The 12,831-nt window shown below is 43.4% G+C and overlaps 1 protein-coding gene across 1 annotated transcript in view; it reads left to right on the top strand.

The window, feature by feature from the left end:
• LOC306862438 (transmembrane protein 132D-like) overlaps positions 1-11,307 on the top strand; it is a 28,194-nt gene extending 16,887 nt beyond the window's left edge. Inside the window, exons 6-9 of the mRNA XM_079405245.1 lie at positions 1,548-1,753; positions 7,013-7,283; positions 7,488-7,679; positions 9,271-11,307. Coding sequence (XP_079261371.1) covers positions 1,548-1,753; positions 7,013-7,283; positions 7,488-7,679; positions 9,271-10,668 — 2,067 coding nt within the window. The 3' untranslated portion in view covers positions 10,669-11,307. The remainder of the gene's footprint in view (positions 1-1,547; positions 1,754-7,012; positions 7,284-7,487; positions 7,680-9,270) is intronic.
• The last annotated feature ends 1,524 nt before the right edge of the window (positions 11,308-12,831 follow it).

Raw genomic sequence — 12,831 nt, 5'->3', positions numbered from 1 at the left:
CACCACCTCCTAGCTCCTCACCTAAAAAGAGAAAAACAGAGAAGGGAGACAGACGTGGACTCGCAAGCCCTCGTTGAACTTGTGTTTTTTTACCCAAAGCACACCTGTCTTTTTTCCCCCTGTGTATTATGAAGAGCTTGAGCCCTTTGTTATTACTGGATTGTTCTTTGGGGCAGTGCTTCTCAACTGGATTTGCTTCAGGACCAAAATCTTATATCAGACACAGTAATCAAAAATGTGCTTATAATCAAACTAGTTTATTCACACTACCATAAACTGTATAGGCCCAACTATATGCAGAATTATCAACAATGACATACGCTGAATAGGATATTTTAACTAAATACCTCTGTTCATGGTTCAGTGCTCTCAGTAGGAAATGATTCACAGCACAAACCCATGTTTATCCTTTCTGTAAACAAACATATTTAATGGATTCTCCTTGACCTTGTGTGACTGAGTTTGGACCTTTGGCATCAGTAACGAAAGATATAGAAACGATTTTCCCTTTCTTTCTTTTAAAAGTTGATAAGCCTACTTATTTTGCTATCTTAAATATGCACAGTTATATAATTTGATTATTTGAATTCTGCATCGACCCTGTCAGAACAGATCTCGCCAGTTGAGAGCCACTGCACTAGTTCTCAATGAACTTGTTTGAACCTCTGTGCCCTTGATAACAGTCTTCTTTTTGCATGCTTATTATGAAGCATTTGAGCTCTTTTTAATATCACTGGATCATTCTCTGGAGTTTTTCCACCTGGCACACTGGCACTTTCACTGTGAATATCTGAAGATATAAAGATTTCCAGTGCCCCCTGAGCTTGTCTTCTCCATTAAGCCTTAAAACATAAATGGAGGGACTCACTATTCGGTGGTAAATAACAAACAAGGAATGACTGGACTACTGCACACAAACCCAGGTGCTGTCATGTGTCCTTCTTACTTTGAAAATAAAGGAGGAATTGCACAAGTCTCTCTTTTTTTTGTCTTGAAAAGATTTTGATGGCACATAGTTCCATGTGCTCTGTGGTTTATAAATTAGCATTTTAAGTACTGGAGGTGAATGAAACAGTGATGCAGCAATGCAGCCCATATATTTTCCTAATGAGATAGAACAATGTACAGTACACAGGGCTCATTACCTTACATCACACTGACAGTCATGTCTGCATTACCATAAAACATCTTTATATTTTTTACATTTACATTTATTCTTTTAGCAGGCATTTATATCCAAAGCCATGTAAAAATGAGGAATGTCACACCACAATTAAATTATCCAGTAATAAAAGACTGCAATACAAAGTTCCAAAAATAGATATTTAGAGATTTAGGTGTCACGAGTGAAAATGTAGAGACTAGATTTTTGGTTAACATTTGGATTCCACCATTGAGAAACAGTAAATGTGGAAGATCTAGGAAGTGATTTTGTTTTTGCCTTGCTGTGGAACCACAATGCACGACTCACAAACTGCAGAATTTGGGATGGAACACTGACCTGCAAAAATTAATGAACGACACTACACTGCCCTTTTCACACACAGGTGTCTGAGAGGTGTGATTCTGTGTATGTTAACGGCAAGGAGACACGTGGAAGAGTGAGGATGATGGTGAACTTCACCTACAGCTACCTGAGCACACAGCTGGAGGTGAGCGTATGGATGCCTCGAGTCCCCTTGCATATGGAGATATCTGATCCAGAGCTCAGTCAGATCAAAGCCTGGAGAGTTCCTGTCACAGGGAACAAAAAGTAAGTGACAATCGTATTTCCAATGACACACTGCCCCAGCAAGCTTCATATGGCTTGAAATATTGGTGTTTTCACTCAGCATTTAGCCATTTGATAGCAGTTGTAGGTATAATAATATAATTTTGCACTTTAAAATACATTTATGTGAACAGTGACAAATATTATAAGCAATATTTAAATCTACTGTATTTCAGTGAATTTAATGAGTGTAAAAACATATGAATTAGTTTTAGATGTGTTACTAAATATTATTTATTAGTATTTCAACTGTCAGGAATGTTTTAGGAAGTAGATTTACTTTCATTTCCCCATGATAATATGAATACAGTTATATGATCAGTATAATACTTATTTTGAATAATCTCAGATATTTAAAGCGTAAAATCGTCTCGGTTACGTATGTAACCCCGGTTCCCTGAAGGGAACGAGACGCTGCGTCGAAGCGCTAGGGGAATGCCCACAGCATGACCGCGCTCTGAACCAGAGTGTAACTTGTCCAATGGAAGGGCGAGACGTCATAGGCGGGTGACGTCACTGACCGGAAAGCATATAAGCACGTGCGGTGGAGCCGGCGTTTGCTTCCAGGAATGAAGCAACTGCCCGCAGGGATACAGGAAGTATGGCCTCGAGACGCAGCGTCTCGTTCCCTTCAGGGAACCGGGGTTACATACGTAACCGAGACGTTCCCTTCCAGGAACTCGAGCTGCGTCGAAGCGCTAGGGGAACGAGATGCCCACGCCACCAGACTTCCAAAATACCTGCCCTGTGTGTATCACTGGGAGCACAGCGAGGGCGAGAGAACAGAGGAGCCGGGAGTGGCCCTAAGATCAAGGTCGTAAAACCGAACAAAGGTGAGGGGCGTGGACCAACCCGCAGCATTGCAGATATCCTGCATAGGAACCCCTGCCAGAAAGGCCTTAGAGGCCGCCATACTCCTAGTTGAATGGGCCTTAAGCCCCAGAGGCGAAGGGATGCCTGAAGATTCATAGGCCAAGGAAATAGTATCCACAATCCACCTGCTAAGGGTCTGCTTAGAAGCAGGCAGACCCCGCTTAGGAGGACCGAAGCAAACTAGCAATTGGTCCGTCCTTCTCCACAGGGCAGCTCTGTGGACGTATGCGTCCAGTGCTCGCACTGGACACACACAATTATGCTTCCGCTGGTCAGGCGTCCCCGAAAGGGAGGAGGACTGAAGGCCTGCAGCACGACCGGCCGTGGAGTAGAAGAAGGGACCTTAGGAACATAACCCGCTCGAGGGTACAGAAAAGCTTTTGCCAGACCAGGGGCAAAGTCAAGATAAGAAGGGGCCACGGAAAGGGCCTGCAAGTCCCCAACTCTCTTTAAGAAAGAGATAGCCAACAGAAAGGTAGTTTTCATAGAGAGAAGGCGATCAGAGATCTCTTCGAGAGGCTCAAACGGCGGTTTACAGAGAGCTTCTAGCACCACAGCCAGGTCCCACGTAGGGACGCGGGAACGTACTGGAGGCCTCAGCCTCAGCGCACCGCGGAGGAAACGTGTAACCAGGGGGTGTCGACCCACTGTAAGGCCACCGAGAAGGCCGTGGTAGGCCGATAAAGCTGCCACGTAAACCTTCAGGGTGGAGTGAGTTACCCCTGCGGAGAAACGAGCCTGCAGGAACTCCAGCACTGTACCAATCGGGCAGTTAACTGGGTCAAGGTGGCGGTCTCCGCACCAAGAAGTGAAAAGTTTCCACTTCAGGGCATACAGTTTCCTCGTGGAGGGAGCTCTGGATTGGAGGATGGTCTCAACAACCTCGGTTGAGAGACCGGAAGCTATGAGGTGCGCCCCCTCAGAGGCCATACCCACAGCTTCCACAATTCCGGGCGGGGGTGGAAGATAGTGCCCCCTGCCTGTGAGAGGAGATCTCTCCTGACGGGAATCTCCCACGGAGAGCCGTCGAGGAGAGAAATCAGGTCCGAGAACCATACTCGGCCCGGCCAGAACGGTGCTACCAACAGTAGGCTGACCTCGTCCTGGCGCACTCTCACCAGAACTCCCGGGAGCAGAGCGATCGGGGGAAAAGCGTACAGACGAAGCCTCGGCCAAGCCTGTACCATAGCGTCCAGTCCCAGAGGAGCTGGAGGAACTAGAGAGAACCAGAGGGGACATTGTGCTGACAAAAATTCTCCATATCTGCCTCACCACCTCGGGGTGAAGCATCCATTCCCCGGGCCTCGGCCCCTGCCTCGACAGGATGTCTGCTCCCACATTGAGATATCCAGGGATATAGATGGCTCTGAGCGAGCGAAGTTTGCCCTGGGACCACACAAGGATCTGGTGCGCCAACTTGTACAAGGGGCACGAACGCAGACCTCCCTGGTGGTTGATGTAAGAGACCACCGCTGTGCTGTCGGTGCGCACCAACACATGGTGATCTCTTAGGTCTGGGAGAAAGTGCTTGAGTGCACGAAACACGGCCAACATTTCCAAACAATTGATATGCCACGTTAGATGGCGACCGCTCCACAGACCGCGGGCAGGGTGGCCACTCATGACCGCTCCCCAACCGGTGAGGGATGCGTCCGTCGCTAGCATTACGCGGCGACAAGAGGCTCCCAGCACCGGGCCCTGAGACAAGAACCAAGCTTGGCTCCACATGTCTAAGGCACGTAGGCATCGCCGCGTGACCTTGATCATGCGAAGCGGGCTTCCCCTCGGGGAGAACCCCTTGGTCTTGAGCCACCACTGTAGGGGTCTCATGTACAGCAGGCCAAAAGTAATCATGTTGGACGCAGCTGCCATGAGCCCCAGCAGTTTCTGAAACTGTCTGACAGTGAGTGACTGGCCCTCCTTCACTCTCTTGACTGAGGTGAGGACCGACTCGATCCGAGCAAGAGACAAACGTGCCTGCATCGTGGTCGAATCCCACACCACGCCTAGATAGGTGATTCTCTGAACTGGAGAAAGTACACTCTTCTTGGCGTTCAGTCTCAACCCCAGCGCCTTCATGTGGGCGAGAACGACATCTCGATGCCGAATCGCCACCTGCTCTGAGCAAGCTAGAATCAACCAATCGTCGATATAATTGAGTATGCGAATGCCCTGGAGATGCAGAGGAGCCAGGGCAGCATCCACACACTTCGTGAAGGGGGCGAGAGTGCCAGGCCAAACGGAAGAACCCGATATTGGTAAGCTTTCCCCCCAAAAGCAAATCTCAGGAACTTCGTGTGAGGAGGAAAAATGGAGACGTGGAAATATGCGTCTTTTAGATCTATAGTGACAAACCAGTCCTCGGACCTGATCTGAGACATGACCTGATTGATCGTGAGCATCCTGAACTTTAGCCGCACGACTGAGCGGTTCAACTGACGCAGATCTAAAATGGGACGCAAGCCTCCATCCCTCTTTGGAACAATGAAGTACCAGCTGTAGAACCCGGACTCTCTTTCGTGAGGAGGTACCACCTCAGTGGCCTCCTTCCTCAAGAGCGTGTTTACTTCCTGCTCCATAATCAGAGCCTGCTGGGGGCCCACGCACGTGGGAATCACCCCGTTGAAAGGCGGTGGCGGAGCGCCGAACTGAATACGATAGCCTTCCTCTACAGTACGCAGGACCCATCGAGATACATTTGGCAGTAGTTTCCACGCTGTCCAATGATCTACTAAGGGAACCAGTCTCTCGAGACTGGCCTCTGATGTATCCAGAGCTGCTGGCTCGGTGCCCTGAAGCGGAGGACCGGCAGGAGACGGCCGAACCAGGAGCTCTAGAGACCCCCGCAGGGGTGGCGAGCTTCTCAGCTCCGCTACACTTCGGGGCGGAAGAAACTGAGAGTACTGCTCGCTGGAGCCAGCTGCGCCCTGGAACTCTGGCAGGGTTAGCGAACAGGTCTCCCGAGGGCACTGGGGGAAAGCGGGCACCCGCGAAACCTCGTCGACGCTCTCCAACTCAACCTCCTCGGAGGAAGAGAGGAGAAGCGTCGAGCCGCGCCCCGGTGGGGAAGAAACCGCAGAACGGGCTTCCGACATCGGAGAACGGCCGTCTCACCTCCCACTAACAGATCCACCTGCGAACCCCACGAGTGCAGCCGCTGCTCCGCCTCGGCGGAAGCGGGACCAGCACCGCGGGGAACGCTGGCGAAGGCTCCCTCGCGAAAGAGAGCCTTCCGGGAGCGGAATGCATGCAGGGAAAGAAGCTCGCAATGCGGTCAGCCGGCTCCCTCGAGAGCCGACTCAGCATGACTCGCTCCCAAGCAGACCACACACAGTTCGTGAGTATCCCCCGGCGTAATGTAGCGTCTGCACGGGGGAACACATGGTCTGAAATGTGGTCTGCTCTCGCCCAAGTGCTTTATTTTACCAGCACTCTTTGACATGATGCTTTGAGATCTTTTTTAGGACGTACAACACTAAATAAGACTCACAACATGCAAAGACAGTACACACAGACAGAGAGGCGGTTGCTGAATGACGAAAAGCAAACGCCGGCTCCACCGCACGTGCTTATATGCTTTCCGGTCAGTGACGTCACCTGCCTATGACGTCTCGCCCTTACATTGGACAAGTTAGACTCTGGTTCAGAGCGCGGTCACGCTGTAGGCGTTCCCCTAGCGCTTCGACGCAGCTCGAGTTCCTGGAAGGGAACCTGCTTTTAAAAATGAATACATATTTATAAATAAATATGTGTGGTTTATTTTCTTAAATTTGACAAATTTAAAGATGTTTTTAATTATTAACATTTATTTAATTGTCTATGGTTCGGTTGTTAACTTTTGTTTTGTTGTGTGATTTTTTTTCTTCTAATTTTGCTTCATTTTTAGTTCCTCAAACTAGCTCAGAACTTTTATATAAGTGTGGCTTATTTTCTTAAATTTGACAAATATTAAAATATGTTTTAATTATTAACATGAACTTTTTGGAGGGTTCTTGATAATGTTTTAATGCATAATTTATACTGAGAATTGTTCTTGAATTTTGAATCTTGTATTCCACTGTGAATTTAATTTTCTCATTTTATTTTTATTTTTGGTTCCTCTAACTAGCTCAGAACTTCTATATTTGATGTTCCACCTCATATAGACTTTTTCCACTTTAAAACCACTCCAAAGCGTTCTTGTTAGAATAGAGAATGTGTTCCGCAGAGATATCCAGCAGTTTTTTATGACATTGCAGAGACTTTCATTATAAGGTAGAGATGAGAGATTGCTGAGCATAGTCAAATAGCAGATAGCAGAAAAAATAAATATTGAGAACAGGAGAGTGAGGAAAAGAGTTGTTCATCTTCTCTCCGCATGTTTCTCAGAGTGAGCTGGGACACAGAGGAAGAGGATGAGAGGAAGGGCAGAGGCTGCATGCTGCAGTATCAGCACAGTTTGATTCGAGTGCTTACGGTCTTCACCGCAGAATCGCCAGATCCAAACAGGCCGTCTCTTGCATACTTCCTTGGCTCTGATTGGCAGGTAGATGTGACACGGCTAGTGTGCTACTTTCTGAGAGTTGGGGATACGAGCATCGCTCGCCTGCAGGCAGGAACCGTGCTGACAGGCAAGGGTGTGGGAGTCACCACTGTGCAGGTAATGGTGATAATGACAGAGCCGCCCGCAGCTGTCAGCTTTGCATGATTCTCATTATTCATTAAAACAACAAAGTTTAGTGTGGATTTAGTTAATATCAGAGACGATACTGACAGCACATAGATGGATTGCTTGTTTTTTTTTTTATTGGAAGACAAGTAAATTAGAAAGAATGCCATGCTGGGTTTGGTTTCTGTTGTTCAGGTGATGTCTCCGTTGTCAAACTCTGTTCTGGCTGAGAGGATGATCCGAGTACTGGATGATAAAGTCAGTATTACAGAGCTGGGCGTGCAGCTGGTCTCTGGCCTTTCCCTGAACCTGCAGCTCAGCCCAGGAAGTAACAAGGCCATCATTGCCAAAACAACCATACAGGAGATCATACACTACCCCAAGCAGGTAATTCATGTAGCTACATAGGCTCTCAGTCTAATTAATCAAATTATGAGCTAATTAATCAAACCAAAAATAACTGCATATATAAGAGACAAGAGAAAAGCCCCCCAAAGACATGACATTAATTGTGGTTGACATGTAAAAATTTAATAGAACAAGTTGCTTTCAATGTCAATAAACTGTTGTTTTTTCCATATCACTGAACATCATTGAACTGGCATACAGTACAGTGCAAAACAATTTATAGATTCAATATTGCCTGTGCATTGCATTTTGCACCATGAGCACTGTTTTTTAAATTAGAAACAGTTCAACAACACAAAACCGTGTCCTGTGTGAATGACTCTTTCGGTCTTTAATTAATTAAATACTTTTAATAATTAAAAAAGAAAACTTTTTTTTGCATTTTTTTATTTTTTTTAATGATGAAAGGTACTAAATTAAAGTTGCATTAACATTTAATTGGGACCCATATTAGCTACTAAAGAGATACGTCATCCATTAAGTTGATTTAGTATCTTTAATTTAATACTTTTAAATCTATTTTATTTAATAGTTATAAAATAAATGTAATGTTTTTAATCATTAAAAAATTACAATTCGTTTTTTTTGCATTTTAAAAAATCTTTGAATGATGAAAGGTACTAAATTAATATTGCATTAACATTAAGTTGACATTCATATTAGCTACTAAAGAAATATGCCATCCATTAAGTTGATTTAGTATCTTTAATTTAATACTTATAAAATTAATTTAATGCTTTTAATCATTAAAAAAATTATATATATATATATATATATATATATATGTGTGTATATATATCTATATATATGTATATATATATATATATATATATATTATTTTTTTTATTGATTAAAGGTACTAAATTAATGTTGCATTAACATTAAACTGACTTTCATATTAGCTACTAAAGACATGCATCATCCATCCGAGTTGCTTAAAAAATCTTTAGTGTCTGGTACCATTAATCACTATCTATGAGAAGCACTGACCATTAAGCGTAAGGAACAAGAGTTGTACGACGAGCACAACTATGCTCTAAATTTCTTCAAAGAACTGCCTGTTCCAATGCCAGGTCTGAGTGGCATAACATGATCCAATCAATATCAAGCTGTTAGTACTCAGCGAGAAGCCTCATTCGTCTCTTGATGGGCTCTGCAAGCAGAGCTCCTAAGGCAATGCATAATGTATTTCACCACAGAATATAGGGCAGCTTGTGGTGCCATTTGCTTATACTGTAATAGCCAACAGCTCTGGGTTATTGTGCCACAACTTGTTATGGTACAAACTCTACACTGTGCCCTCTGGTGGCTGAGCAAATGGAGTTTTGAACACAAACATATAAATATTGATCAATTTGGATAAATGAAGCTCCATGCATGGGGTTCTTAAGCCTATCACATTCCGCATCATGCCAAGGAGCTACTTATAATATATCGCTAAGATGCAGTTCTAGCTGTCATGCTAACTGAAAATAATTTCCAAGTTGACTAACTTTGATGCTTTAACTTGAATGAGCCTGTTAAAGTTTTATGTAATGTTTAAGTAAATATTTATAACTCTATACAACAGGAAGCGGTGGTTGGCTGCTGGCTGAAGTTCAGCGATGGCTCCAAGACCCCTCTTGATTTGTACGATCCCAATGGTTATTCCCTCACCATTTCTTCACTGGACCCAAGGGTAGCATCTGTGCGGAAGATCCCAGGGTCCGTCTTTGTTGTGGTCGCTGAATCTGAGGGACAGGGCTTACTACTCAGAGCGGAGCTAGCTATCTGTGAGGCTTGTCAGAAATCCAAACGCAAGAGCAAACTGGCTGTGGGTGGAGGCATGGTGAAGGTAAAATTCCCACCGGATGAACAGTTTGCAGGGATTGGCAAAAAAGAAAGTGATGGTGAGGATGGAGATGATGTGTCCAAATTGATTCTTACACCCCCTCTGAACACAGTTCAACACATAAATTCGATCAAAACGGCAACCAATTCCAAACTTCAAGAAGCAATAGGAGGTGGCGTATCTACAATTAAGGCAATAAACACTATGGATAAAACTCTCATTACCATGCCCGTCGCAGACAGAGTGCTTGTTACTGTAGGCCCTAGGAGTCCAATAAAGAACGGATATGGAAACTTGCTTGAGAAATCCAACTTCCCGTTTCCACCAGAAGAACCCCAGCGAGAACCACCCCTAGTGAAGAGCGATCTAATACAGATGTTTAGTGTGTTCACAGACATAGAGGTCTGCATCTATGCATTGGTAGGACTCTCTTGCTTGATCATTATCGCCGTCTTGCTTCACTGTGCCATCAACAGCGCAAGATCACGCAGCAAGAAGTCTCCGGTTCAGTGCCAGGGTCAGCCTGAGCACAAGCATCACTGGGTACGTCTAGGCACAGCTGCAGAGCAAAACAGAGCTGTGCCGATTGTGACTACCTCCAAGCAGGAGATGAAGGCAACTGTTGAGATGCCAAGAGCCATTCAGATGCAAAACAGCAGAGGCCTGGAGACAATCCAGCCGAGGGAAATCCCAGCCATTGCAGGTGAGGAGAGAACAGCCACTCTGGGACGAAGAACCAACACACTTCCTCCGAGGCGGGATCCGATGGCTCCATTGCCTCCAATGGCTGTCAGATCAGCCACCCTGCTGGCAAGGCCCGTTCGCAGCGAACCTCTACATTCTCCCACAAGCAAAAGGAATCAAGTGCAGTTTACAACCTTCACTACTCTGGACATCAAACATCTGGCTGCTCTCAAGAAGAGCGGTCAGGACTTCAGTTGGGCCAGTCAACCAGTTGGAGGTTCTCAAGCTGCCAGTATCGGCCAGGGTGGGTTAAATGGTAAAGCCGAAAGAGTCAATCATGTACATTTTTGTAGCCCAGTGGAAGTATTTGGTCAGACACCGGAATCCTCAGAATCCAAAGGATTTCTTCCAGAAGGTCCATGGCCTGTGGCTACACCAATGTCAAAAGTGTGATGCAGGAAAGGGTAGTTTATACCACAGCTCTATTGGCCTCATTCATGAAACACAAGCAGGAATTTCTGTGTAAATTGGCCACACATCTATTTTTAAATAAATTGATGCATTGAACTGAATTTGACAGTTTATATAGGAATGTTTTTATGGACAATTTAACACAAAAATGTCTTTGTTTTTTATTTATGTGCATGCCTGTCTGAAAAGTTTGATGTAAATATTTCTGCAACCTGCAAGTTTTTACTGTTCCTGCTTTTGTATATTTGTAATATTATTAAAATCAGTAGAAACAGATCACAACAAATATTTAAAAAAAATTAAATCACTGATAATATATTAAGAAACTTGTATATTGCTTTATAAAGAACCCCTTATTGCGTTTTTAAACAGGCAAATACGTGTAATTTAATTAAAGATTTAAATTAAATGTATAAAATGAAAAGTTATAAAATATATCCATCAATACAAATATGAAGTTGTATAATATTAAGCTTATTTAATATCAAAGTTAACATTAAATAATAAATCACATTTCTTCTTATGAACTGTAACTACACTGCAAATCATAGTTTGAGTGTTAACTATTGGTTTTCTGCTTTAATGAATTTATCAAATAAAGTGTCTGATTGTGTACATTTCTATTGTTGTGATGGTCTTTAATGACACATTGTTTTGTGCCCATTGTATCTCATCCCATTTATGTCAACACTGATTCATAGTGGCTCTGGATCCTCTTTATTATTAATAAGTGTATTCATCCATTTTATCACTGCAGCAGTACAGCTTCTTATAATGCTCCACATGCCTCCTGATTCTTCCCTGGTTCGGGAGCCTTTATCTAGTCTTTGACCCGTGCTCTGGTTCAGATCATCAGTGACAGCTTGGAGTGAAAAGAAAGAAATCTCTGCTGCAAACAAACCTCTCTGTTTTATTGTGATACCACCAACCCTAGCTTTGCAATGACTGCCATCGCCCTCTCCCTCAAAAACAGCTCTCTCACTCTGAGTAAGCACTGCTTTAAATCTTGAAATTGCGTTCCCCTTGTTGTATGTGGAGAAATAGGTTGGCCTAGCCCAGATAATCTGATGTGTTGCACCTCCGGACTGTTGTAGATTTGCAGGGAGGATTTCATCTCCAAAACAGCCCCAAGTTACTTCCACAGTAGTGAACTATTTGAAATACACTGCCAAACATGTTGCTTTTGTGTAAACACTTTCTTTAGGAATTGTTTATTTTTGTTGTTAATTTGCATTTCATTTCACAACATAACTTGCATTTGCAAAGCAAGCCAAATGAAATTGTTTTACTATAGGAGTGGTTTCCCCCTAAAATGGGTTGCAATTCTGTGCTGATGGGATTTTAGTGTAGAGAAAAAAAACTATATATTATGACTTTTAGTAGGGTGGAAAAAATCCATATCTTATGTCAGTGTTAATATGTCTAATACTAATACATTATTTAATGCACCGTGTGTTAGGCTGATAAAACTTTAAATATTGTCAGTTCTCCTACTTTTTTTGTTGTAAATTTTTTTTTGTATTGTTGGAACTTTTCATCTCATGAAAATATTAATTTATGACTGGTTTTGAATCAAATATGAAAAGCATTGTCTTTTTTTTTTTTTTTTACTTTTTGTGGTACTTTGGTCACAACTACTAGTCCAGTGTAACATATGATGTATAACCAGCTTGAGAAGCACTGCTATACAGTAGGTGATGGAAGTGAACTCTTTCTTTCCAAAAAAGGGAAAAGAGTCATGCACCAATTCTGCTAACCATCAAATTCATACCTACATAAAGATCTTAGAATGATCTGTTAAATTTTCCAGGAACAGTATAGCACAAAGAAATACATTTTCGTGTGTAGGATGTTTTAAATAACAGCTACGTCTGTGCTATCATTACAACAGTCACCTAATCCGGAGCGTCGGATATTCTATTGACAGATTTACAGGATTGAGGTCATTGTGTTTCTGGATTAACATGCATTAGTTGATCTCTGCCCACATGTGGACTAAACCTGGTGAATCTGCTATGAACTCCTTTCATTTCTAGCTTGTATTTAATAGTAATGTATTTAAGGTATCTTTAGCCAGTGTGTCTGCACTTTTCAAATACATTTCAAAGAGTTTTATTTGAGAGAATGTATGTTTTTTCTTTTCTT

The sequence above is a fragment of the Barbus barbus genome, assembly GCF_936440315.1.
Source record: "Barbus barbus genome assembly, chromosome: 43".
NCBI classification, from domain to species: Eukaryota; Metazoa; Chordata; class Actinopteri; order Cypriniformes; family Cyprinidae; genus Barbus; species Barbus barbus.
This window is presented reverse-complemented; position numbering and strand designations above follow the sequence as displayed.